At 37.9% G+C, this 27,909-nt stretch overlaps 1 protein-coding gene across 8 annotated transcripts in view; it reads left to right on the top strand.

The window, feature by feature from the left end:
* The window catches only part of MPDZ (multiple PDZ domain crumbs cell polarity complex component), a 191,076-nt gene extending 179,290 nt beyond the window's left edge, over positions 1-11,786 (top strand). For 7 of the 8 annotated variants that reach the window (XM_066257256.1, XM_066257257.1, XM_066257259.1 and 4 more), the window contains 9 exons: positions 107-254; positions 1,888-1,974; positions 2,848-2,938; positions 3,816-3,859; positions 5,040-5,162; positions 7,205-7,309; positions 7,869-7,981; positions 8,987-9,110; positions 11,385-11,786. In XM_066257256.1, coding sequence (XP_066113353.1) covers positions 107-254; positions 1,888-1,974; positions 2,848-2,938; positions 3,816-3,859; positions 5,040-5,162; positions 7,205-7,309; positions 7,869-7,981; positions 8,987-9,110; positions 11,385-11,531 — 982 coding nt within the window. In that variant the 3' untranslated portion in view covers positions 11,532-11,786. The remainder of the gene's footprint in view (positions 1-106; positions 255-1,887; positions 1,975-2,847; positions 2,939-3,815; positions 3,860-5,039; positions 5,163-7,204; positions 7,310-7,868; positions 7,982-8,986; positions 9,111-11,384) is intronic. The other variant, XM_066257258.1, reaches the window with a different exon arrangement.
* The last annotated feature ends 16,123 nt before the right edge of the window (positions 11,787-27,909 follow it).

The raw sequence follows: 27,909 nt of genomic DNA, 5'->3' as shown, positions 1-27,909 counted from the left end.
AATAGAGTAGAATTTTCAGTTTAAAAATGTCTGCGTTTTCTTAAATAAGCATTGCATTAAAGTTGAGAAAAAGTAATAATGTTGAAAATAAAAATTATGTTTGCAGAAATGACACTGGAGTGTTTGTGTCAGACATTGTCAAAGGAGGAATTGCAGACGCGGACGGGAGGCTGATGCAGGGGGACCAGATATTAATGGTGAATGGGGAAGATGTCCGTAACGCCACCCAGGAGGCTGTTGCTGCTTTGCTGAAGGTAAACATCCAGTGCCAGAAGCAGTTGTGTGCCATACCGTAGAAGAAGAGGAGATTTAGCGTGGAGTGTCACTGCGACACAAGTACTGACTCCTCTTTGTTTAAGCTGTTCTCCCAAATAAGATATAAGAAACCATATTTTCATGATCAGTCATCCTCAATACACAAAAACACTTTATGCACCTTAAGATTCATTGCAATGTTATTTGCAGTAATAGAAAAACTAGAAGCAATACAGTTGACATAACTATACAGACTTATAAATTTAGCAAAGATGCATGGCAAACGTATCTGTTTAAAATCATGTTCAGGAAAACAATATTAATTAACATGAAAGAACATAACAGCAGAGAATGTGAAACAAAAATGAATTTCTACAGTGTAGAAATATCTATGTAACATAAAATCTTATGCTTAGTCTTATAACAGTAATTATGGGGTGATAATTGGAACAATGGAATCTTGGATTCCTTCATTTTGAAATTTTTCTATTGAGGATAAATTCCTTTTCTAAAAGAAAAATTGACGTAAAATATTTTTATAATAATAAATACCCTTGTAGTGTAAAAGAGATATTAAATAGATGAAAGAGTTTCAACTTTACACACTAAATCATTAATATATGGAATTTGTTAACCTCTAAAATTATGTAAGCTGGAAATATGAGTAGATTCAAGAAGGGTTTAATAAGTCCCTGACCCATTTCAAAACAAACAAAAATAATATATGGATATTGTAGGGCAAGTCTTGATCTTTCAAAATTTAACTCATGATCGACATGTTTAAAAGCAAAACATTCCTTGTACCGCCTGTCACAAGCAGCATAATAATATCAGTGACAAATATTTGTGGAGGTACCACTTGGTGCTAGCCAGTGTCATAATCATTATACGTGGATTATCTTATCACAACAACCTGTATTGATCTCCATTGTAAAAAAAATCCAGAGTAAAGACTGACCAAGCTAAACATTTATCATATTAAGGTCACACATCTAGTAAATCACATAGTCTGATTTAAAGCAGTGTGTCTGACTGCAAAAGCCCAGCATCTCCAACACCTTGTGCTGCTTCCACATGAGACTGCACAGCATTTTTTGTAGCCTGTGCTATCCTGCCTTTCCCATAAAGGGCCACAGGGAAAGTGTCTTCGATCTTTGTTTTGTATTTATCGCAATATGGTAATTTAAGTATTGCTTATTCAGGTACAGTTTAACAATAGGGAGTTTACCCATTTACCTTAGTGCCTTTGCTATTAAGAGCAAAATAAGTTGTTTTATTATTTCTGTTTTGTTTTTTTAAAAGCCAAGTTGTTTAGATCATTTAGCCTGTCTAAATCAGTGTATTTTCTGAGATAATTGCCTAGTTCTCAATTTGTCATTACCTATCAGAAATAGTTTCCGTGAAAATTTTGAGGTCATAAGACAGACACTGGGTGTTGCTATTGCTGCTGTTTTGACTAGTTTTATTTTTAAAAAGTCTTTTTCTACAAAGTATTAGAGATATCTTTGCCTATGGAAATTCCAAAAGGAGTATGCCTTAAAAACAAAACTTATTTTTAAAGAATAAAATGTGCTCCCAAAGATGGTTGTAGCATTTTAGTTAAATATTTTCATAAGACAACTGCTCCCCCAGTGTTCCCTAGGTACAGTGACCTTGGAAGTTGGAAGAATCAAAGCTGGACCATTCCATTCAGAGAGGAGGCCTTCTCAGAGCAGCCAGGTAGGTGGCTGTGGGATTCATGAGGGTAATGCGGTCCACATGCCAAAAGGAACTCAAAGACGGTCTTGCCTGTGAGTCTGCCTGGGGTCATGGACACAGGCCTGGCTCTCTGGCAGCTTGGCGGGTGGCGTGCAGTTTGAGATAGGGAAGGGCAGGAGCTGAAAGTGGACAGGTAAGCAAGGTGTAGCTGTTGAGTAGTTTGTAAGTATTCTAAGGAACCTAATTTTTTTACTGACGTGATTCTTTTTCCATAATTTCAAAAGTTAACCAATTAATGTATGAAAGCCTAACCAAGATAATATATTTTCAATGTAACAAACATTTACCAATCAATATTCAACTGAAAAAAAAATCCCATCTAGTTAAACTGCAGATGCTCACATGTGTAAAAATATGGCGTTATACCATTCAGGTCTCCTTACAAGTTTCTCTCAGTCTTGTCTTCTGATGAAAGACCCCATTTTTATCAACCCATCCTTAAAGACTCCTTCTTAACTCCTTAATGACTACCATCAGTCTCATGTTGTCTGGTCCCAATTGTACTGTTTTTAAGTCCTTATCTATGTCCATCATCAATATAAATGTAGAGAAGATTATCTGGAATGAGAGTATGAAAATCCATAAAAACTTTAGGTAAGTTGGAATCAATTTCATCCATCCTTTCAGCTTCTGTTTATTTAGGTCACCATACAAATTCTTCCTGAAAAAGAAAAAAAACAGTAAAAACTGTTTAAATGTCCATGAAATTATCAGATGCCTATGTTACTTAACAAGTATTTCTCTCCCAATGCCTTAAGGAATTCTGAAATAAGTAGTATTTAGGGGCTACTATTACTTGGAACCCTTTCTGAACTAATGCACGTGAACTTGCAGATGAGTGAGTGCAGCCTGTCGTCCTTCACTTTCCCACTTTCTGGACCCAGTACGTCTGAGTCCCTGGAGAGCAGCGCGAAGAAGAATGCATGTAAGATTGGTTTGCTGTTCAAGCGTGATTTACTGGTTTGAATTCTGGCCATCAACACAGATTTTCCTCCCTGTTTTAATTTACCTCCAAGCGCTCTTTCCCCTAAATCATTCCATATACTAATACAGGTGGAAAGGTGGGTGTTGGCAAAAGTTCTGAACAACACGGAACTGTGCCTACAGCACCACTTTTCATCAGATGTTTACCCTACAGGACATACCAAACGTTAGAATCAGGATTCTGCAGTTCTTCTAGTATTGCTAAGCCTGATGGTATATTTGATTTTTATTTCCTTTTTCTGTTTAATGTAACACAATAAGTCAGAAGATGTCATTAAGTAAAGCCTTTCTTTTCCATGGAAGATTGCAAGCATTTTGATTGAGAAAATTAATGTCATCCTCCGGTGCTTTAATTACATGAAGTCATGATGTAGAGGGTTTTTTGGCTTGAAGCATTGGTTAAAAGTTGTTCACATCGAAGAAACTAACCATCTGGCATTATCTGTTTGCACAGTGACTAATATTCTAGAAATTCAGGAACTTACATTCATAAATTCTTTGTAATACACCCATGACTTCATTCCTCTCAGCTGTGCACATGTGTCTGTCTGTCCAAAACACCTTCTGTCTTTGTCTCACTAAGAGTAGCTTGTACAGTTATATACTCAGTGCCTCACATGAGGAGGAAAAAATGGTATCAACTAGAGACACAAGTGCTCTTATGTGAGAGAGATCACATCATGTGTCCTCGCAACTCAAACCCTTTCACGAAAACATGGGTATGTCATTTAGTCTCATCCAGCTGCAGACATTGCCCAAAATTTCAATGAACATAAAAATGCTATAATAACCATATTTTATCTTTTTTACCTTTATAGTGGCATCTGAAATTCAGGGATTAAGAACAGTTGAAATAAAAAAGGTAACTTGGGGATTTGGGGAAAGAAAACAGTGCAAACTCTGTTGACTTCAGAGGCCCCGGTGTGGGTGTTTTCCTGTAAGCTGTCTTGCTTTTGTATAGTACCATATGAAAACTTAAGTGTGATACACAGTGGAAATAGCATAATGCAGTCTTTGCCGAATTTTCTGATTTTAGTACCTTGTTTGAAAAATCATTGTTGGCATATTCTGTATTGCCAAAACTGGCAGCAGCTCAGCCCCCAACAAAGTATGCTCGACCTCATGCTCATAAGTAAGCCTTTGCCTTCAACAGATAGTTTCTGTTTTCCTCAAAGAGATTTCCCAAGAGCTGTGAACAAGAGAGAAAATAAAAGCAGCCTCAATTTACTGAGCCTGTACTATGTGCTGACATTCTAATAGAAATCCCATGCTGTCACCATCTCATTTAATGCTCGCTGCAGCCCTTTGTGGGAGGTGTTGTACTCTCCACTTTGTTAGGAAGATCTAGTAATCCATTGAGAGGAGTGGACTTTTTCTAGGTCCCAATATTTGTAACTGAGGGTCCTGCTTTGAAAAACAGGTTTCCCAGATTTCAAAAATGGAGCCTTGCCTGACCAGGTGGTGGCACAGTAGATAGAGCATTGAACTGGGATGCAGAGGACCCAGATTTGAAACTCCAAGGTCGCCAGCTTGAGTGTGGGCTCATCTGGTTTGAGCACATGCTCACCAGCTTGAACCCCAGGTTGCGGGCTTGAGCAAGGGGTCACTCAGTCTGCTGTAGCCTCCTGGTCAAGGTGCATATGAGAAAGCAATCAATGAACAATAATGAGCTGCAATGAAGAATTGATGCTTCTCATCTCTCTCTCCTTTTTGTCTGTCTGTCCCTATCTGTCCCTTTCTCTGTCCCTCTCTCTGTCTCTGTCACACACACAAAAAAATGGAGCCCTTTGCACTTTATCAGTGTATCTGTGCTCATCAGTCCCATAGTATGGTTTTCACTTAACGTGAATGATATCTTTCACAGATGCTTATTTCCCTATCTCACACAAATGTCAAATAAAAAGTAATGTAACTTTTTTAACCTTCATTTTATATCCTCACACTTAGAGGATCAGAGTTAACTAGAGATATTGTGCAAAAAAACCCAAAAGGCAATTAAAAATACCATATTTACTAAAATATTCTCTCTCTTCCATGGCCAGGAGCCTACTGATTCACTGGGAATCAGTATTGCTGGAGGGGTGGGCAGCCCACTTGGTGATGTTCCTATATTTATTGCAATGATGCACCCAAATGGAGTGGCAGCTCAAACCCAGAAACTCAGAGTAAGTGCCCTGGTAGCCCTAACGGTTTTGACAAAAGCTTTAATAAACCCTTCGAATCAGGCCACCTGGTGCAGGCAGTTTTCTATGTCTGTATCTGCTTTGAAATCAGCTGCTCTGGCCACAGCAGGATGTACTTTGAGTAAAAGATGAAGACAATTGGAACAGGGGAGAATTTGCTGCTGTTTGCAAATTTGCAGGCAAATGAAATGGGAAGATTTGCTATTGTTCTTAATATTTTTTACAATGTCTTTGAAACTCTGTCGAAGAAGTAAAACAGAAAGTGTTTTAGAACACCAGTATGAGGCAAAAACTTTTTCCTTACACATTTCATTGGTTTAAATGCTGATTTAATTTTTTGAAGTTGAAAACAATCATTTATGTTGCATTGGATTATCAATTTTGCAGAATTTCAGTGTACAGGTATGGGCAAAACTAGGTTTAAAGTTTTAATAAAAATAAATAATACAATAATTAATAATAATATAGGCCCTGACCAGTGGCTCAGTGGATAAAATATTGGCCGGTATATGGACATCCCAGGTTTGATTCTCGATCATGATTCACAGGAGAAGTAACCATCTGCTCCCCCACACACACTTTTCATTCTCTTCCCTTGATGATTTAGGGTGGCTTGATTGGTTTGAGCATGGCCCAGGGCACTGAGGATAGCTCAGTTGGTCCAAGTGTGGCAGCCTCAGGTGCTAAAAGTGGCTCGGTACTCAAGCATTGGCCCCAGATGAGTTTTCCAGGTGGATCTCAGTTGGTGTGTAATGGGAGTCTACCTCACTGCCTCCCCTCGTCTCACCTAAAAAACAAATAATATAAACAAACTGTGTTTAGTGTACTCACAACTGTAAACCTAATTTTGCCTAACCTATATGTATGACATAAATTGTAAAACTATACAAAACTTGCTTCAGTGTTGAGAGATTATCCAAATCTAGAGCATTGTGATGGAATTGCTGTGCTGTTTAGTTGTAAAATCATGAGTATTCCATTAAAGTCTATGAAGTCAAGTCTTTGTGGCCTTGTTCAAAATGGTCTCGAGGCCTGGCACATTGGCTTAGTGATGGAGTGTTGGCCCAGCATGTGGATGTCCCGGGTTCAATTCCTGGTCAGGGCACACAGGAGAAGCTCCCATCTGCTTCTCCACCCCGCCGCCTCTCGCTTTTCTCTTTCCCTTTCTCTCTTCTTCTCCTGCAGCCATGGCTCGATTGGAGCAAGTTGGCCCTGGGTGCTAAGGGTGGCTCCATGACCTCCATGTTGGGTGCTAAGAAGAGCTTAGTTGCTGAGCAACAGAGCAGTGCCCCAGATGTACAGAGGATCACTCCCTGGTGGGCTTGCTGGGTGGAGTCTAGTCGGGGCACATGTAGGAGTCTGTCTCTCTGCCTCTCTTTTCAGTGAATAAGAAAAAAGAAAATAGTCTCGAAACATAGCCTCCTCTTAGTTGAAATAGTCTCTAAGTTGGGAGTGGTTTAGTCTCCTTTCATACCTAAATATATGACTGACACTTAAAAATTGTTATACATGGCACATGGGTCAGAAAACTTTTCTGTGCTGGACCAAATAGTGACTATTTTAGGCTTTGTGGGACATATGGATCTGTGTTACAACTGCTTAGCTCTGCCCTGTGAACACAGCCAAATAAGCATAGAGAATTTGACTCACCGAAACAGGCAGTAGTCCAGATTGGACACAGTTTCCCACCCCTGAGAGTCACATATAATGTATATAGTAATAATGTCCAGAAAAATTCTGGGTTCCAGATGACATCAGATATCTTATTTTTTTAATAGGAAACAGTGTCTTACCCAGGAGAAATGAAGAGAAAAATGATTTTCCCCTCTCCTCAGAGACTATAGAACTCAGTCATTTTGTGTAACTTCTTTTTATGGAATCTGGTTTCCCTGGGTAGATTTTTATTGCTAATAGCAGTATACACTATTGATGTGCAAGGTAGAGAAGGAAATGTTTGTTCAGGTCTCAGTGTCCCTCTCTCCCTGGCTGCTTTCGCAGATAACTGTTCTTTCTCTCCCTTGCAGGTGGGGGATAGGATTGTCACTATTGGTGGCACATCCACTGACGGGATGACACACACCCAGGCAGTTAACTTACTGAAAAACGCCTCCGGCTCCATTGAAATGCAGGTAAGAATTTTCTCCCAAGCATTATTCAGAATATGGGTAGCTTGAGGATATGGGTTTTGATGTTAAACCAGTAAAAATGCTTAAAACTCTTGCTATTATTTCATTTAATATTTCCCTTGAACAAACTGATCAGATTGAGTGTTCCAAGTCAGTATGTAAGAAACACGTTCTGTCACAGTTACCCTGGTGCACTTATTATTTCACACTGTCTAAGGAAGAAGATACAAGGTCTTAGCAGTGAGTGATCAGTTGCTAGAATTTTGAGTGGGGTGAGTGAGTGCCTTGTGTTCTAAAGATCTTTAAACATTGCGTATACAACCATGTTTGAAAATCATCAGAGATCTTCATAGAATTGACTAGTAGAATATTTTTACTGTCAGTTGAAGAGGTCTCTGGACCTAGTGAAATTCCCTTTTCTATGGCTTATGTTATGTCAACAGAAATGATAAAGTGGACAATAAAATACATGTTTTAGTTTAACTGCTCTTTTTGAAGGAAAATTACTGATCCCTAGCCACATGAACATGTGCTGTTTGCTTCATATTTGTCCCCCGCACAGGTGGTTGCTGGAGGAGATGTGAGTGTGGTCACGGGTCATCAGCAGGAGCCTGCCAATCCCAGTCTCTCTTTCACGGGGCTGACTTCGAGCAGTATATTTCAGGATGATTTAGGGTGAGCTCATTTTTGATGGTCTGTGTGCCCCTACTCTCACATAAAGGTGAAATGATAGGAGATAAGGGATAAAATATGAAAATCAAGTGTTTCTAAACTATTAAATAATTATGGCATGGAATTAGTTTTTCAAAGGTAGACAGACATGCCTCTACTCATCCCACATTTTCAGCTCTTGAGTTTTTGGGAGTACATTTAATCTTGATTTTACTACCTTATGTGACACGGAACAAGTCAGATCTAACCTTTTAAAAATTCCAACATTGCCTACTTATTTAATCATCTTTTTCATTTAAAAATCTACAGTTATCCAACACGAGTACAAAAATATTAGAAAATAGAAAGAGAAGAAATGAGCATATTAGAATTTTTAAATAATTTGATGCAACTTTTACATTATTTATAATTGATATTTCTCCCTGAGCTTAGGGAATACTGATGTTTATGACTTATTCCATCATGGTCTTCTGCACTTCAGCCCTTCACTTTACTTTTATTTATTCTTTTAAAGTTTTTATTTATTGATTATTTTAGAGAGAGAATAGAGAGAAAGAGAGAAAGGGGTGGCGGAGGAGTGGGAAGCGTCAAATTGTAGCAAGCCAGGGGCTTCAAACTGGCAACCTCAGCATTCCAGGTCGATGCTTTATCCACTGCGCCACCACAGGTTACTTTAAATGAACTGGAAAAAGGGTGAGCTTCTCCATGCAATGAGAACATGTTGGGGAGTATGTTTTTTAAGAGGACTATAAATGAGTAATAGAATCAGGGTGTTAAATAGAATTTCATTACATTATGCAAATTTAAAATACTGAGCACAGCATACACTGGCTGTCAATTTAAGCATGCCAAAAACACCCATGATACACTTACTGTCAGTAATACAGAGAAATACTACTCTAGGTGGGTGTCAGGTAACCCTTAACTTGCAGATTCACAATAATATATATATATATATATTTTTTTTTTTTTAATTTAAAAACTCCTTTTTCCTTCCTTTTCCTGTAGACCTCCTCAGTGTAAGTCCATTACACTGGACCGAGGACCAGATGGCTTGGGCTTCAGTATAGTTGGAGGCTATGGCAGCCCCCATGGAGACTTACCCATTTATGTTAAAACAGTGTTTGCGAAGGTGAGGTTGCAAATTTTAACCACCTTCTCTCCCCCTAAGTGTTCATTAATACTGGTCAGCAGCTGGCTTATTAGTTTATGGCCTGAGGTAACGCCAAATGGTTAACAGTTGGTCATTTTCTTCTGTAATTCCCTATAGGGACAGATCATTAAATATTTTTGTCCAATTTGAGGTTTGGTTATGTTTAAAGGAAAATAGGTTAAAATTGAAATTCTATGGGAATGCTTGACAATAGATATAAGAATATTAATGGACTTTAGACAGTAATGCCTAATTTCTTTTGAAAAAAGCATATTGAAATAGAATTGAATGTCTTTTGAAAATAAGGTATTTTAAATATGGATGCTGCGAAGTGCTGGCCTTCCTTTACCTTGCATTTTTTTGTTGTTAAATACAGAACAAACAGAAAAGTGAATAAATTTAATCTACAGATTAACTAATTGGTCATTTATTATGCAGTTTAATATCATTGAATAAAATAGAAAAATAATAACTAAGATAATTTGAAGAGCATCCAGAAGCCCCGTCACCTACAACAAACCAGCACTTGTCATCAAGGGATTTAATAAAAAACGGAAAACCATCAGTATGTGTTTGTAATTATATAGTAACCTGCTCTATGTCAAAAATGTTTAGAATAAGGGTAAAGTTATTGCCTCATTGGTGAAGCTATTATAATTATTTAAACCCATCTAATTATTATTAATATGTTATTAAGACATTTTTTTGAAGAGCTACAAAATTGGACAAAATTTTCTGCAGAAGAAAATCCAGAATCTCAAAATTTTACAATGTAAAGGAACAAAATTCTCAAATCTGTTAAAAGATTTGATACAGGGGCCTGAGATGAGTGCTCTGGTTCTATAAAGTGCCTACCACTGCAGGTTTCATTTTATTATTTTGAGAAGAATATTATTTTAACCAATTTAAAGTACTGTATCTTTATCAATTAAGCTATAGGCTAAATTTATGAGATTTGTAAAAGCCACTGGCATGTCCAGAAATACAAACAGCACTTGCCAATGAGTAGAAGAGTCATGCAGTCATTTTCCTCAGCCTTGGAGCAATTTATTTAAGGCATGCTCGTTAGAACATATTTTAAGGATTTCATCATTATGGATTCCTCATTAACTTTTCTGTATTTTAATCTTATATTTAATTGCATAATTGCCTACCATAAGCATGCCTTAAGATGAGGTTCTTTTTTAAACAACAACGTCTGTGTTTAATCTTAATCATTAGGGCCCACAAAGAATATGAAAACTACCCTGAGGAAGCAAAGAACCAGTAAGCATGAGCTGCCTTCTTAAAGCCACAGAAAGAATTAGTATTGAAATTAGCAGCATTTGTGCCTTGTCCTGCTCTTGTCAACATGGATGTGGTCTTTGTGCTCTGCAGACCCTCGGGTTTGGTGGCCCTCATGCTCTTGTCCTGTAAAGTAGCTTTTGTTCCTACCTTATCCTTTGTTTTCTTTCTGCAAGTCTTTACAGGATAAAATATCCTGGATTCTATGAAATTATTTCTACCAGGCAGGTTCCCAAATATTCTTTATTAATTTGGGTTTCCACCTGCTATGCTGAACAACAACAAAAGAAAAAAAAAGGGAAAAAAGGCCCTGGCCGGTTGGCTCAGCGGTAGAGCATCGGCCTGGCGTGCGGGGGACCCGGGTTCGATTCCCGACCAGGGCACATAGGAGAAGCGCCCATTTGCTTCTCCACCCCCGCCCCCTCCTTCCTCTCTGTCTCTCTCTTCCCCTCCCGCAGCCAAGGCTCCACTGGAGCAAAGATGGCCCGGGCGCTGGGGATGGCTCCTTGGCCTCTGCCCCAGGCGCTAGAGTGGCTCTGGTCGCGGCAGAGCGACCCGGAGGGGCAGAGCATCACCCCCCTGGTGGGCAGCGCGTCGCCCCTGGTGGGCGTGCCGGGTGGATCCCGGTCGGGCGCATGCGGGAGTCTGTCTGACTGTCTCTCCCCGTTTCCAGCTTAAGAAAAAAAAAATACAAAAAAAAAAAAAAAAGAAAAGGGAAAAAAAAACATTAAGCTAATCTAATGACCACTAAAGTCTCTCCCAAACAGGAATTTCATTGCTAAAACCACTGAGGAGAAAGACCTCCTTTGTGTATGTTCATCATTGCTTAATGGCTGTGGAGCACCCATGGAGCATTGAGAGCAGTGTGTCCCTGCAGAGCAGTTTAGATGCTTGTTTAGATCTTTTTCTGTTGCATAGCTCTGAGGCAGCAGTTTTTGGGAACTAAACAAGCCTACTTTATAATTGCAGGGAGCAGCCTCCGAAGATGGGCGACTGAAAAGGGGCGATCAGATCATTGCTGTCAATGGGCAGAGTCTGGAAGGGGTAACCCATGAGGAAGCCGTTGCCATCCTTAAGCGGACAAAAGGCACTGTCACTCTGATGGTTCTGTCCTGAAGCGGCTGCCAGGATGGAGCTAGCCCCTCAGCCCCTCGCCCCCATGCCATGCTGTCGAGAGACTGGAACTGGTCTGTGGACGACCGGACACCCTTCCCGTGATGTTCGTTCATCGTGCTCTTCCAAGCTGTAGGGGCGGGAATGCCATTTAAGTTTGTTACTCTCGTATAGAAATAATTTTCTTACTGACAGCCTTGTATCATTTCTTCCCGTTCTCTTGCATATTGTGAAAATAAACTTAAAAGCAGAACTGTCTGCACAGTTAAATCATTCTTCCTGAAGATATCTGACATTTTATAGTGATATGGGTAAAAATGATGTGCTAAACTTGTTGAAAGAGGAAGCAAAAGTTATTCTAAAGCTAACCTAAGAGCTTCAGTACTGACATGGCTTCAGTAAGTTAAGGTAAAAATGAAAATATAAATTAAAGAAGAAAATGTTAAGTTTTATGAAAACGCCTCATTTTGTCAATCCACCCCTCTCCCTCTTACCAAATGTAAAAAAAGAAAAGTGTTTTTCTGTTGAAAAATCGTTAAAAATACTGTGTTTCAAATTTTTCACTATTATTAAAAATTGCATCTCCCACATATGTGCATTAGTATACACATATGCATTTTTCTCCTCAGGTGTGTTCCTAAGTTGGAGTGAAGAGCAAATAGCTAAGGCAATATCCCTAAATTTGTAAAGAAAACATTTAATGCACGTCTTTAAGTTCATTTCCATTTTTGACCTGTTATATTTCCACGATTCTACAAGTAAAGTGATGATGCACCCTGTATTGACTGTCATTTCTCTACAAGCAGCTGTGCTAACTGGAGGAACATAGAAGACACTCCGAATCTTTAGTGCTGGTTTAACTGATGCAACACTAAAAATGGCTTAGCACGCTGTGCACTTGGTTTTCAGCTAGTATTAATCTAAATGACAGAGAAAGAAAAGCAATGTGTTAGTAATTAATTTGGTTGTATGCCATTAGAAAATTGAGAAAAATTAAGGGGATTAACATAACTTCATTTCACTGCCTTATATTAACATCTTACAATACAATAGTTTAAGACTAAGGGAAACAGATGGAACTGTTTACTGAGACAACTGGTGAGGAATTATCATGTGTTCGTTCCCATTTTAGAGCGTGAAACTCCTACATTAGAATATATAAAGTCACTTTAAATATTATCTATATTTGTAACAGAAGTAGTGTACAGATATTTTATTACAGCACTTTTGTGTAAATGTGGGATCAAAGTGAATAAAGTTTCATTGTGCACAAATAAAGAAGCAGACATTTTTTTGTTCTTTTTACTGAGGAGAAAGCTTTATTTTATTCAAGGTTGATAATGTGAAATAGTTTTTTTTATCATATCTAACCAAATATGGCGTGTCATAGTTACAGTTACAGGAACTTTGGACAACATCATTATAAAAAGCTCAGTATCTTTATACTCCGAGTTTTTACTGATGCTGAAGACTGGTAGACTCCTCGTGGAGCAGAAGGAGATAAGTGACATTGTAGAAAGAAGTGTCCTGCCTGTGTGTGTTTCAGAGATGATATTAATGCAGTAATATTTTAAGTGTCTTACGGTAGTCAGAGCTGGTGTCAGATGGAAAAGTCATAATGCGAAGTATTTATATTAATAAGCATGAAAAGTCTGGTTGGAATGCTGAGCCAGGATGGGGAACCTTTGTTCTGCTGATTCTGCTCTTACCTAGGTAATGAGCAGGGCATTTCCTCTGTTTCATCTTATCTGTAAAACAATAGGTCATTTTATCTCAGAACTTGTGTTTAGTTCTAAAATATAATTTGGTTATTCTTAGCTATAGAAAATGAATGGACAAAACTACACGTGGGGCAATTCGGGAGATGTTCCCTTAACCAATCATTGTAAACCGATGTATTGATGTAACAAAATTCATTTTTATGTCTATCTTTTAGTCATCATTTAATGGTCCTCTGTCATGAAATATGTCAGGTAGGCCACTGGAGGCCGAGCTCTCCTCTTTTATAAATTTTGACTAACAAAGATTTTTGTGAAGGGCATTGCGGTAGATTCTAGGGAAACAAGTCGATCAAATGAAGTTTGAGTAAATATGTGGGAGTATCCCAAAGAGAACAGCTCGGAGGTTGTCCGTGCTAGCCTGAAGTGCAGCCCCTCCCCCAAGGTCATCTCCACCAAGAACCTGAGATGGTGACCCTATTTAGGAATAGAGTCTTTGCAGATATAATAAATTAAGGTGAGGTCATATTGGATGAGGGGATCAAGAACTGGAGCCACCAGTGGCTGGAAGAAGGAAGGGTTTATCTCTAAGGTCCACAGAGGGAACATAGCTCTGTTTACACCTTAGTTTCAGACTTCTAGCATCAGTGAGAAAGCATAAATTTCTGTTGTAAATTGTATAGTTTGTTCTATTTTGTTATGGAAGCCCTGGAAAATTCATACAGTATCTTATTTGTAAATCCTTAGCAACTATCATTGTGTCTCGATAATAGAGGTTCTGTACATTCTTGTTGAACATATGAATGATTAAATTATAGATCATGGTTAATGTCATGGTATGACATTACTTTAGTTAGCAAGGTGCAGCCTGTATACAAAGTGCAAAAGTAAAACAGTAGGGATGCTACTGTAGGGGTATTGAAACAGTTGAGAAAAACTCCCCTTCTAAATGAACAGAATCGAAGAACATGACAAAAATTCATGCTTTCTATATTATTTTTTTCTCAAAATATAAGAGTTCTATGTAGTAAGGGAAGCAAGTGTTTAGGTAAAGAGGTTGAAGACATGAGCGTTTACTGTTAACGCCATGTACAATTCAAGACAACAGATTAACCATAATTGGAACCATATAATGGTTTGTGTGATTAAATCACAATGGAGAATACCATGCATTTCTGCTGTTCTTTGTGACCCCTCCAAAAGGATGATGAGAAGGAGGTGGATAAAGTATTTAACTTCAACACTGACTGATACATAACAGCAGGAGTAACAATGAGGTGTAGCCAGTCAGTAGAATTCATACATCAGAGCAAATACTGACTTGGAAGCATAAAAAGATTAAAAAGCATGAAAGATGGAACAAGCTAAAGGAAAGGAGTTTTTGTTTATTAGCTTGATTGCTTGTTTTGTTGGTAAGACTCTTGATAGAGCACAGTTCGATAGATTTGAGGAAGCAAAGGAAGCTCTTCCCTACTCTGAGGTTACTGTACTGAGCGGCCTCATATGTGATCAGCTGTGATTGGGAACGAATGAATGCTTGGCAGTGATTTAGAGCCTTGCCTCAGATCTCGTCAGAGCGAATGAAGAAGGTGTTGCCTGCAGGAGGACAGGAGTAAATAGGGTTTTGTTTTGTTTTTTATGTGTTGGTTGGTTGGTTTTTGGTTTAGGTGTGGGGATGTCAAAACTCATCACCTGCTTTCAGCAGCCCTGGTGTCTTGTTTCATGTCAGCAACAAGTATTCTCCAATGCATTTGATTTGTGCAAAGATGTTCCTCAGCTTTGTCTACTAGGAATTAATGTTTAACGTCACCCCTTTTTGAAGAGAGTTTTGAAAGGTAGGACTGACCTCTTTTACCTCAAGAGGGAAAATAAAATGTTAATGGCAAGAAAATATCTAAATGAAAGAGCAGGAAAACGAAGTGTAGCTAATGTTCCCTCAGTGATTTGTGTGTACTTGACACTGCAGCTTTCCCCCCTCAAAATGCAGGTAGTTCATTTTTATGTAAATTAGAAAATAACTATATTATTTGTCTAAGAATATACTTACCAGTCAAGTAAAGACAGTTCAATAGTAGACCCTTAAAAAGAATTATGTCAAGAAGAAGGAAAAGTCTATGATTATGATCTCGGAATTCCTTTGCTGAAAACATTTCTTGAATTTTCTGAAGTACCACCATGGCAGCTTCAGAAGGGAATCGCTACGTGCTCATCAACATTGGACATTTCTTCAGTAGGTTGTGTCACTTCACAATATTTTGTGATCCTTTCTTAACTCTCCATTCTTCTCTACCTTATGTGCATATTTTCAAAAATACAGTTACCTTTGGAAAACATAAACCTTTTTTCTCTTCTTTTGTTATCAATGTGATAGACCTTAAGACTTTTCACTTGAGTCTACCTTGAAATATTTGGCATTCAAAGTTCCACTCCCCAGAATTATATTAATCTAAAAGGTATGTTATCCATTCAGTAAGACTTACAGATTTACCTTGCTTTGGAAAATTAGATGACTGTACATAAAGCATTAATACCATGTACAGGATAAACAATCAAGAAATGGTAGTTGTATGTATTACATCATGCAAGACATAGAATAATATAAATTCAGTAGTTTTACTTAATAGCCTTCAATTTTCACTTCAGTATGATCATGGCCTTCTGAAGTTGGATGCCTATCAACATACCAAAATTTCATTGTTTCATATACAACCATCATAGTGTTTCCCATATCCTTATATAAGTCTACTATTAAATATTTTTCTTTGAAGTAGACTAATTTTTAACTTGCGTGCTTAAAAAAGAGTTGCATTTCACTACTTTAAATTAAAATGCAATACATTTGAAAAAATACATTTGCATAAATTTAAAGTAACTATGAGCAAAAGCCATGTTCTTAAATTCTCTGAAGATACTATTGCCTAACAAGAATCAACTGTGTTAGGGAGAATGGCAAATGTTAGAATGGTGCTAATGACTCAATGGAGACTTCCCTGGTTAAAGGAACTGAAATAAAATACCTTCTTCAATATGTGGTAATTCATTAATTTCTAGTGCCTTGTCAATGCCACCTAAACTGATCACATCATGATAGATACTTTTTAAAAACTTGATTGTACCAAAATCAGAAAGATTTTATCGACTCTTTAAAAAAGTGAATCCAAGCCAATCAATTCTGTTTTTGAAAGTGTGCTTAGTTAATGAAGTTAAGATTTTGTTCATAAGGCTTTCACTAAAATCAGAATTAGGTCATCACCTTCAATGTCTTAGTTTTGGCAATTTGAGTTTGAAATAAAGGACAGATAACATTAAGTAAAATTAATCACAAAATGACCACACTAGTTGTTGTTGTTTTTTATGGAAACTTTTAAAAAATATTCCACTTGTGCTTTGCTTTTAAAATGTAAGTAACAAACATAAACCTAAGAAAAGTAATAGTGTGTGGTATTAAATAAAGCTAACGCCTCGCGCACCTGGAGGGCTATGAAGGTGGCAGTATACCTAACTAACCTAACTACGCACCTTGCTGCCTTTAAGTGCACTGATACTAACCAACCTCACTGAGTATAAAAGCTGTTCATTCACTGGCTCCAGACAAGTTTGAAGTTTATGCAAGGCAGCAATTTTTAACCATTTTCTTCTCATGGCACACAAAAAATAATTACTAAAATTCTGCAGCAAACCAAAAACTATATTTGTTGCTGGTCTGACAAAAAATAGATATGTTTGCTTTATTTACACAGGATGGCAATTGTGTTGGCTGTTGTCATTTTTTTATTTGACAATCTAAGGGAGAAGAGGTCAGTGCCCCAAATGCCAGGTATTGCGTGTTTTAAAATTTCTTGAGGCACACCAGTTGAAAACCTCTGGCGTGAGGCTACACACAGTACAAGAAAAAACAGCCTAGCATACGTATTTTTAAAAGAAGAAACCATGCTTCTATAAGTTAAATGAAAAATATTTACCTGATTTTTAAAACAAGTCATTATTATAATCATGGCTTTTGTACTTTCTGTGAATATTAAAATATATGCAAGTCCCTTTAGAAAATATTTATTATCAAATCAGTAAGGAAGTGCTTAAGTTTACATTTTTACTTCTTAATTTTCACACATTACTTAAAAAGATAACTTTACTAGTAGGATCATGAGTTAATTTGATGTCTTACTCTGGGTACAAAAAGGCTGTACAAAACTGGATTGACCATTTATTGCTCAAATATTTATGAACTTGAATTCTTTAAGAAATACTTACTCTAGAAAACATGTTGCTATAATTAAGCATATAGATAATATGTTTTTGTTACAGACGTTACAGAGATGTCACTGAACTTTTTAAAACTTACTGGAAGTCCTCTTCATATAGAAATGTGAGTTTCTATAAACCTCTTCATTGCAGTTGGATACCTGTGCTTGTAAAAGCACAACAGCGACTTCATTTTAGCTTAAAAATGATTTTAAATGCTTTGATAATATTTGTTACACACTATTTTTCTTCTTCTTTTTTTTTTTTTCATTTTTCCGAAACTGGAAACGGAGAGACAGACAGACTCCCGCATGCGCCGGACCGGGATCCACCCGGCACGCCCACCAGGGGGCGACGCTCTGCCCATCCTGGGCGTCGCCATGTTGCGACCAGAGCCACTCTAGCGCCTGAGGCAGAGGCCACAGAGCCATCCCCAGCGCCGGGGCCATCTTTGCTCCAATGGAGCCTCGGCTGCGGGAGGGGAAGAGAGAGACAGAGAGGAAAGCGCGGCGGAGGGGTGGAGAAGCAAATGGGCGCTTCTCCTGTACACACTATTATTTTTTTTAGGTTTATGTTTGTTACTTACGTTTTAAAAGCAAAGGACAAGTGGAATATTTTTTTAAGACAGCTTCCATAAAAAACAAAACAAAACTGGTGTGGTCATTTTGTGATAAAAGATGCTGGCTCATTTTTGTAAAGTAATTTTTTTTAAAGGGTAAGGGGCATGTAATTTTTTCTTGGGGTTAATAAAAGAATTAGATTTTAATCTTGGGGTTAAAAATTTTATATGTAATTTTTCTTGCTATTTGGAGAGCTAAAATGGGGAATTTGCATTTATTTATAAGGACCTGATTTCTTCTGTTCAATAGTGGATTATTTTCTAAAGCTTTTTCTTTCTACACATTACAGGTATTAAGGTAATGAAGTTGTGAATGTCTCAACGCACACTTTGCCTGCCGTGCATGAATGTAAGTCATAGCTGGAAATGTCTTATGCTGAAGGAACTCAAGATTTTTCTGAAATGTAAACAGCATGGGCTTCCTAATCTCAGGGCCCTGGGTTCATACCTCGGCTTGGCTCTTGACAAGAAGGCAGCAGACTTCTCTGAGCCTCTGCCCCCTTGACAGTAAAATGGGATTGAGAACATCTTTCTCACAGCTCTGTTAGTATCAAATGAGATGATGTATCTGCACATGGTACCATTTGATAAATGGCAGAAATGCTACTAATATTGTGAAGTCAGCATAACTTAAGGGCTTGATGGTCATTTCATATAGTGGACTTGTGGAGGTCATCAGGAGTGTGCTATCCCTAATATTAATTTACATCCTGACTTTAAATAAAAATTTGTGAAGTGCCCTCTTTCTCATTCTAGAAATTTCCTCATCATTTCTACTAGAACGGAAAGCAAAAATGACCCCAGGGGACGCCCTGGCTGGTTGGCTCAGTGGTAGAGCGTCGGCCTGGCGTGCAGGAGTCCCGGGTTCGATTCCCGGCCAGGGCACACAGGAGAAGCGCCCATCTGCTTCTCCACCCCTCCCTCTCTCCTTCCTCTCTGTCTCTCTCTTCCCCTCCCGCAGCCGAGGCTCCATTGGAGCAAAGATGGCCCGGGCGCTGGGGATGGCTCTGTGGCCTCTGCCCCAGGCGCTAGAATGGCTCTGATTGCGGCAGAGCGACACCCCAGATGGGCAGAGCATCGCCCCCTGGTGGGCATGCCGGGTGGATCCCAGTGGGGCACATGCGGGAGTCTGTCTCTGACTGCCTCCCTGTTTCCAGTTTCGGAAAAATGCAAAAAAAAAAAAAAAAAAAAATGACCCCAGGGGAACTGAACTTGCAGAGTCTCATTGGTTGCTAAAGTGAATGTGCCATTCCTTAATTTTTTAAGTGAGATTGGACTTGGGGTTATTAAACCTAGTAAGAGATTTTATAACCAGTGTAAAAACCCCATTGCTTATATAATAAGCTTAGTATCTAGTTTTAAAAGTAAATAGGAAATTGTACAATGTCCATCACTCATACAGTCTCTCCTCCCAAGTCCTCTAGGATAAATTTTATTTCCATTCTTCTTTTAAATACAATGCCTCTCCAGAATGGAAGAAACAGAGAAGAAGTTAGTTTGGTAGATTGTCTTCTACAAGGAATTTGGTAAGATTAGCCAGGTGTTTTTTTTCTCTTCCATGTGACATATAATTAAGGAATTCAAACAAAAATAGTTGAGGAAATATAAGGTATATATTATATGCCTACTAATGGTTAAACTTTATTGATTAATTTTTCTTTTTATTTCTAAGCTGTCAAGGATAGGAAATTTGCCTTTAAATAGGTCTTCTGCCAAGCAGTGATCACATTTGACTATAAAATAAGCTTCAAGGCCCTTTAAGACCTGGCTGTGAAAGTTCATTCAGTTGGAGACTTGGGCTCGAGGTGGGAGAAGACTCTTCTCTTTGGGATACGGTACTTTGCTTTTCTTTGGTCTAATGAAGGGCAGTGCTTTTTGAACTGGAGAGGAGACAACTGGAACATGTAAGCCCGATTTGCAGGTTTGTACACTGGATATGATAAGCATAAAACACTCAATCCCACGTGCTAATAAATATTGTAGAATGTTTTTTTAATTTTCCATTGATTTGAGAAAAAGGAAGGGAGAGGAGGAAGGAAAAGAGAGAAGCATCAACTTGTCCTTAGTTGTTCCATTTCCTTGCGCACTCATTGTTTGCTTCTCCTTTGTGCCCTGACCTGAGATAGAACTCATGACCTCGGTCTGCCAGGACAAAATTTTATTCACTGAGCCACAGCCAGGGCCTATGGATATTTGAAAAGAAATCTTTTCAATGACCTAAATATTGGAAGCTAGCAAAGGGCCAAGAATCAATCACCCTTAAACATTTAAAGAATTGAGATTCCCAAAGAATATGTTTATACCCACCTGTGCACTAGTGATTATTTGCAGATAGATGTGCTCATGAAAAAAATTTGTGATGGGAAGTCCTACTAAAGTGTGAAAATCTTTGATAAGTTTTTCTTTATGACCATGGAGCTTTTTTCTTTTTCTGATACACATATCATGATATTGCTACTTAGAGAGGGTACCTATTTTTCAACTTTCAAATAAAAAATATATTAATGTATCTTAACTTTTTTATATGGGGATTCTGAATACTGGACAGACTAAAAATTTTGTCACTAAAATTTTTGAATGAGATTGTAGAAAATACTCCAAATTTGAAGGAGAATAAAACAAAACAAAACATGATTGGACCTTTCCTGTACTAGGGCCAGATATTTAGTTTCTCTAAATATATTTGTACATGGGGATAATATCGGCCCCCACGTTTTTGAAAGTCAAAATATTTAATGAATGTGAAAGTTTAAAATTTTTTAAAGTATAGATTATTGTTATTATATATTAGCTAAACCATATATTTTTGGCTATTTTGATTAGAAGTTACCAAATTGACCAATACTGTCTAAATATATTCTGTCACTTTCCTGTTGTACAGTCCTATAAATAAACCACTTTTCCTAATCAAATGCTTTATTAATGAATAAGATATATCTAATTTTTTCAAAAGTATGAGATGGTATATAATTTTTTATTCTGAGGTATATAATTTTTAAATATAAACAATATATCTGTTAAAGATTAAACTCACTCATTCCCAGGTATGATCTTTAGACCATTTTTATCATCACTGTGTCTTGGACATAGCCATTTTATAATAGATGGTGGCGTTGTGTTGTTTGATTTTGTTTATGTTATGGATTCTGTTACTCTACTGAAAATAATATTAGCACAGGAGCTTTGCTCAGTGGTAGGGATATGGGTGATGGAAGGAAATTATATAGAAGGAAGGGATGAAGAAGCAAAAATGTTTAGAGGAAGGGGGAAGAGCATTAACCTCAAGCCTATTCTGATAAAATATCTGCCATTGTATATGAAAGCTAAATATGGACTTCTTCAAAGTCAGTGGAAAACAAAAGGGCAGGGTCAATTATAATTCTAATTTTGGGAACAAAAGACAGAAATTATTAAATTTCTTATATTGCATATAATTACACTAAGAGCATCATAAGTGGTTAGTGATTATAAATGAGTAATAGAATCATTTTGGGACAGACTCAGACAGATTAAGGAAAAATGTGGCAATGATGTCAGTAAGGGACAATGCTAGTTCACATGCTCTCTTCTTCTCAAACTTTTTATTTAGCATCGAAAATGAGACTAAGAGGATGGTGGAAAGTCATGGGTGTTTTTCACTTTCTGAGGAAGTAGAAAAAAATGCACAAGGTCTCAAGGGCATGAAGGGCATAATGCAACTGCTTGTTTCCACAGGCATCCCCAAAAGTTAGGTCCAGTGGACGGTTTCCATGAGAACGCATGGTATCTCTGTAGATGCTGGCTATATAGTTCTAACGTTTCTGGAATGTGACTGCTTCTTAACCAATTGGTGTTGCTCCCCAAGAAAGTATATTTACTATAAGAAAAGAAAGTATATGATGTGAATCTCATTTTATTAAACCCACTCTCTACAACATTTCAAAATGGATGCAGCATCAATTGGGCAAACAATAAATTTTCATAAAAATTCACACTTAAGACTTCTTTTCCTCCTTGACTTTTTACCTTAGGTAGTACTGACAGTGAAAGTGGTCCATTGAAATGGTACATGCAAGGAAAAGAGTATTTCCTCTGCCCTTTAATCCATTTACCATTTGAAGTTTTCTAAGAAGTACCCTGGCAGATCACATAAGCTAGAGAAGTGAAGGAAAGCCAAAGTCCAGATATTTCAGGTGAGATTTGTTTTCTGGGTTAAATCATTGAGTAAATTAATCTGATCTCCCAGATAGTTCTGTAGTATAGTTTTGGCTTGAAGTATAATCCAAATAAACCGTTTAACAAAAACCTGAAACACCAGGCTATGGATTTTATTTTTGATAAATAAGGTAAGAGTTTATAACCAAAGTACTCAGGAAACATTTTTTGAACCTGTATTCTGCATTAACTCTTTATAAGGGAAGCTGTTCTATATAGAAACAGATTAGAAGTTCAGTTACGGTAAGGGCATCCTCTGTGGGGTCTTCCCCAACCTTCCCTTCAAAGAACTCTTCCTTTAATGAAGCTATTTGTGCTTTTTTCACACCCCATTATAACAGTTCCCTTGCAATTTTGACATGCTTTCTGTCCATATTATTATCTTTACTCCTGTTCAGTACTGTAGGAAGAAAGATTCTTTGCCTCTCTCAGAGAGAAAGAAGAGTTAAATTCCTGGAAATGAAAATGTGAAGTCTTTGCAATGGATTAAAACAAACAGAAGTGGCAGTGATGGCTAGCTAGCATTTCTCCCAGAAGGATCACAACATTAAGAAGCCTGATTAAAATGATTAGACTAAGAGAACTAATTGCCTTAGACTAAGAAAGGTAAACAAAAAGGAAGGGGCAATTTGATTATAGCCTGAATTCCAGCCAGTGGTGGGATTCAAATAATTTAACAACCAGTTCTCTGCCCTAATGACCATGTTAAGTATAAAAAATCGATACATTGAAATGGAGTTTATTGTTTCATGCATTTAATATTTAAATAAGAACAATAAAAGAGGTATACAAAACTAGATTATGTTATGAGTTTTAAATTATTAATGAAAAATATTCAATAATACCTGGCAAAAAACAATAAAACTGTTATTTGAGCTATTTTCCTGTTACTCCTTGATTGATGTCCTCACTTGCAATTTTTTTCACCTCTGGACGGAATGAACATTACTACGGGCACTTAGAATACGCTGTTGTGCAAATGAATGTTAAAAAAGAGTAAGGAATGTAAATTTGTGATTTCCACATTGAGAGGCTGCCCAGGCACCCACCTTAGAGAGAACCTTGATTGCAAGTGCCATTTTAACAACTAGTTTGCCGAACTCAACAAAAAAATTAGGTATCGGTTCTACTGAACCGGTGCGGACTAACTGAATCCCAACTCTGGTTCCAGCCCACTGAGTTACTACAAACATTGAAACCACAGCTCATTCTCAGAATTTTTCTAACATTTCACCTAGAAGAGTTTCTTGCAGCCCCTTCTTGACAAGTGAAGAAAACAGTCTATGGGAGTGTTTTATCGTAAGGTTTTATTTTCTATAACTAAACATGACATCCCTGATGACCAAGCCATTTCTACCCATAGCTTATTTTCAACTTTTCAATCTCTTGCTTTCTTATGGAACCTCTCCAAGTTCCATGCATATTATGTGGTAGACTTGCAGTCTAAAGCTGATTTTCATAAAGGCATAATCGGTGGCTAAATCATAATTTATATGTAGCTCACAGATAAATGGGCCATATTCAGAGAAGCAGAGTCTGGCAACCAAAAATAGCTAAAAGTAGTGTAAATAATTGTTCTATTTAGTTTGACTTATTAGAACTTAATCTTTTGATTGGTTTATCTTTTCCTAATCTTCCACTCTTAAAGAAGGGATTAAGAATTACAGCCCTTCCCCTACTGGTTCCCTAATACTTTCCTCACACTGTGTGCTCCCTGCTTCTTTCTTCCATCTTCAAACCACAGGAGCCTGCTTGCCCACAGGCAGGTCAGGCTGGGCTACTGGACAACCCAGAGATTCCGCCCACTCCTTAGCTCTCATGGAGGGAAGGAAGCACTGGGTAGTCCCTAGGAAATGGATTTCATCTCGAACTCTGACCACTTTTCCTGGCAAAATCATCCCATTGTTTTGTTTCAGCAGATAAATAAAGGATAGCGAGGTATTAACATGAAAGTTCAATTGAGTAAGTTTGATGATCTAATTGACTTTATTGAGCAATTCATAAATCAGGTAGCTTCCTGTCTAGCAAGTAGAGAGCTACTCAGAGGAACTGTACAAAGTGGTAGGATTTTATAGGCAGAGGGAGGATGTAACAAGGAAGTTGGAAGTTACTAGCAAGAGGGGAAAAAAGGATTGTTTTTTATCAGAACATCATCTTTTGGGAGACCAAGTGTTTTATCAGGCAAGTTACCTCACTGGTGCTAACCAGGAAGTTTCAGATAGACTGTTAAAAGTCATATTTCTAGGAAAGGGGGAAGTTGGAGTTACATCTTGGTTTGCTGTCCTGGGAACAAATCATTTTGGACCTGTTACTTCTTTTCTATGGAATCCACACGCCCCCACGAATCTGCTAGGAGAGTGCTTAGGGAAGGCAAGGCGGGCGTGTGTGAGTATTATGGAGTAATGCACAGGAATGTGGCAGGGTTGTAGATTGTGTCTGGACCTGGGACTGTGTGTGTTTTCCATTCATTCATTGCATCTTTCTCAATCTTTGTCCCTCCCCCATTTCTTTTTATTTTTTACTCCTAATCAAAAAGCCATTTTCTCATTCCCCACTGAAATGTAAACCAACTCCCAAAATAGCTGCTGGCAAAAAAAAAAAAAAAAATGTTAAAAGGAAAAGTTGGATGTCTAACAGTGTTTTCATTCCCCAAAACTGTATCAGAATAAGGCTGGTGAGGGAGAAAGGGGGAATTGAAGGTTTTTAAATGGGAAAGGGAAAGAATCCTCCGATATAAGGACTGGGAAGCTGAAGGAAAGAGGACCAAGTGCCATGTTGTTCTTACAAGATATACCCACCCAGTTGCCCGCTCACTTGCAATTGACCTGACTTTCTGCAGTTACTCTGACTCTGCCCCCTTCCATACCCATCACCTGTGGACAACCCACCACCTGATAGAACTTGTCACTGTGAGTCCACCAACTGAAGGAGGGCCATTGAATAACATGGGTGGGTTTGGTGACATGGAGGAAAAGTATTTCTTGCTGGTTAAGAGGAGGGTTGCATTTCATACCAGTAGAGAAGTTCAGTAAGAAATGGAACAGCAAGAACCATGACATTCATTTAAGTCTCATACAGAGCATATTTCCAGCTCAAATGGCTTGTGTTTCAAATTTTTATTTTGGAGTGGTTGGGGATGATGAGGACATGGTGGAGGATAGAAGTTAGGTCATCGTTTACCACTGCTATAGCCAACGGTGGGACTCTGAATCCGGACTGGTTTGTTGGAGCCAGAATCCTCCTCCTCCTCCGGCTGCCGATTCCGTTCGGAAGTGTGCTCCTCTCTGGGGCTGTGTTATGTGATCCCTGCTAGAGGCGTGGCCCTGTTTCTCAGGGCATGTCCTGAACAGAGATGGGAAGGGAAAGATTGCCCTCTTTTCTACAGACCTGCAGGTCGAATGGTTGTCTTGTTTACAAGCCATCCATTGATTGAAAGCCCCACTTCCTTCATGCACCATATCTCCTTAACTGAGACCTTTCCTTGACCTTATCCTTGTCCATCATCTTTGTTATCTATTCTGGTCATCTACAGCCTTTGTTAGTTCCGTACCTATGGGTGTTACTTCTATCCAAAATGACAAATCTCACCTAATTCCCAAAGTGGTGCATGCTTTCCACTTTCAAGTATGACCTGCCTTGCTTTTGTCATTGTTGTCACTTGCTCAGGCTTTGAATGAGGTGCCCCTCTGATTTATCTTAGTGTCTACTTTTCTGTGCTGCTTGTCCGGTTTGGGTTATGGCTCACTGTGATGCTCTCTGCTGGTCCGCTCTCCCCAACACCCACTGTGGTGCTGGCGGTGGGGTGACTGTCTTTCCTGAGTGGATGTGTCCTCCACATCACTGCCTCACCTCTCATGCGTTTTGTGTAACAAGAATCACAGAAGTCTTACATTTTAGAACTAGATAAGAGTTTTGAGATAACATATCCTTCTGTGGTCCAAAAATAAGTTGTTAGAACATTGATTAAAAACAATTAAATTGATTCATTATATGTCAGACTTACCATAATGGTCAAATATAGCAATATATTACAAATCTTCACTGAGTATATAATACTATTTTCTAAACCCAATTGACCAAAACTATCTAGTGAGACTCAAGTTCCAAAGAATTCATTTTTAGGAAACACACCTCTACTACAGCAGATCTGAGGAAGTTATTCCATCTGAGAGAGTTATTTAGCTATATTTTCTTCCCAACAGGTTTTGAACTTTTGGACAGAAGGCTTGGACCTCATTCAGCTTTTTATCCCCATAGACTATAAAAGATATATCATGAAGAAGGGTATAATATGTTTTATTTTTCTTTTTAAGATATAAAGTTTGGGGGTTTTATTTTCCTCTAAAGAAACTGGACAGGATTTAAAAGCAAAGCAGATAAAGAGGGTGTGTTTTATTACTTTTGAGGCATTCTTTGAATGGTGGATGGTGAGAAGGAGCGTGGGCCTGAGAGAGGGAAACAGGTCAGCTTTCGGCATACCCACTGAATTACAGAAAAACAAATTAGTTGATATTGGAAAGTCAGGGCATAGAGTAGAAGACAGCCCTTCAGTGGTCAAGTATGTTTCCAAGTTGGCTGTCCTCACAAGAATTTCAAAGTGATGGTTTTAAAAAGATTTAATACTTAAAAATAATTTATAGTAATAGTATCATGCTATCTGAAGAAAATTAGCCAAGCAACAGTCTTGTACATTTGAAGTTGGAATAAAGGAGATGCATGAATAACAGCTGATTATTAACTTACTGAGCTGTACTCTCAAAAGTTAAGGCATGAAACCATTACGGTTCATAGTCATTAGTATATACAAATTTCCAGGAGAAAGCCACCTGAAAGGTTAGATTAAACTCTTTCCTTGACAGAGGGAGAAGCTTCAGGTCCATCCGTGTTGTTGCAAATTGTAAGATTTAATTCTTTTTATGGCCAAGTAATATTTCATTGTATATATGTAATACATCTTCTTTATCTACTCTCTACTGATAAGCACTTAGGTTGCTTCCATATCTTGACTGCAGTGAACATATAGAGTAATATGTCTTTTCAAATTAGTGTTTTGGGTTTCTTTGGTTAAATACCCAGAAGTGGAACTGCTGGGTCTTTAGTCTCTTCTTAGAGCCTTTGTGTTAAAGTCTGTTTTGTCTGGTGTAAATATTGCTACCCCAGCTCTTTTGTTGTTGTTGTTTCCATTCTCATGAAGCATAGGTATTTCCCATCCCTTTACTTTCAGTCTGTGTGTGTCTTTTAGTCTGAACTGGATCTCTTGTAAACAACTTATGTATGTGTCTTGTTTTCTTATCCACTGAGCCACCCTGTATTTGTTTATTGGAGCATTTAATACATTTTCACATAAAGTAATTGTTGATAGATATGTATTTTTTGTCATTTTATTATTTGTGCTTTAATATTTTTTTCCTTCTTCTTAAAAAAATTTCTTTAACATTTCTTGTACTGTGATTGGCAAAGATGCTCCTTTAGGGTTTTGTTTGTTTGTTTGTTTGGGAAGCTCTTTCTTTGCCCTTCAATTTTAAATGATAGCTTTGCTAGGTAGAGTAATCTTGATTGCTTTTCATTGCTTTGAGTATTTTGTCAATCACTTCTAGCTTGCAAATTT

The sequence above is a fragment of the Saccopteryx bilineata genome, chromosome 2 (assembly GCF_036850765.1).
Source record: "Saccopteryx bilineata isolate mSacBil1 chromosome 2, mSacBil1_pri_phased_curated, whole genome shotgun sequence".
Lineage (NCBI taxonomy): Eukaryota > Metazoa > Chordata > Mammalia > Chiroptera > Emballonuridae > Saccopteryx > Saccopteryx bilineata.
This window is presented reverse-complemented; position numbering and strand designations above follow the sequence as displayed.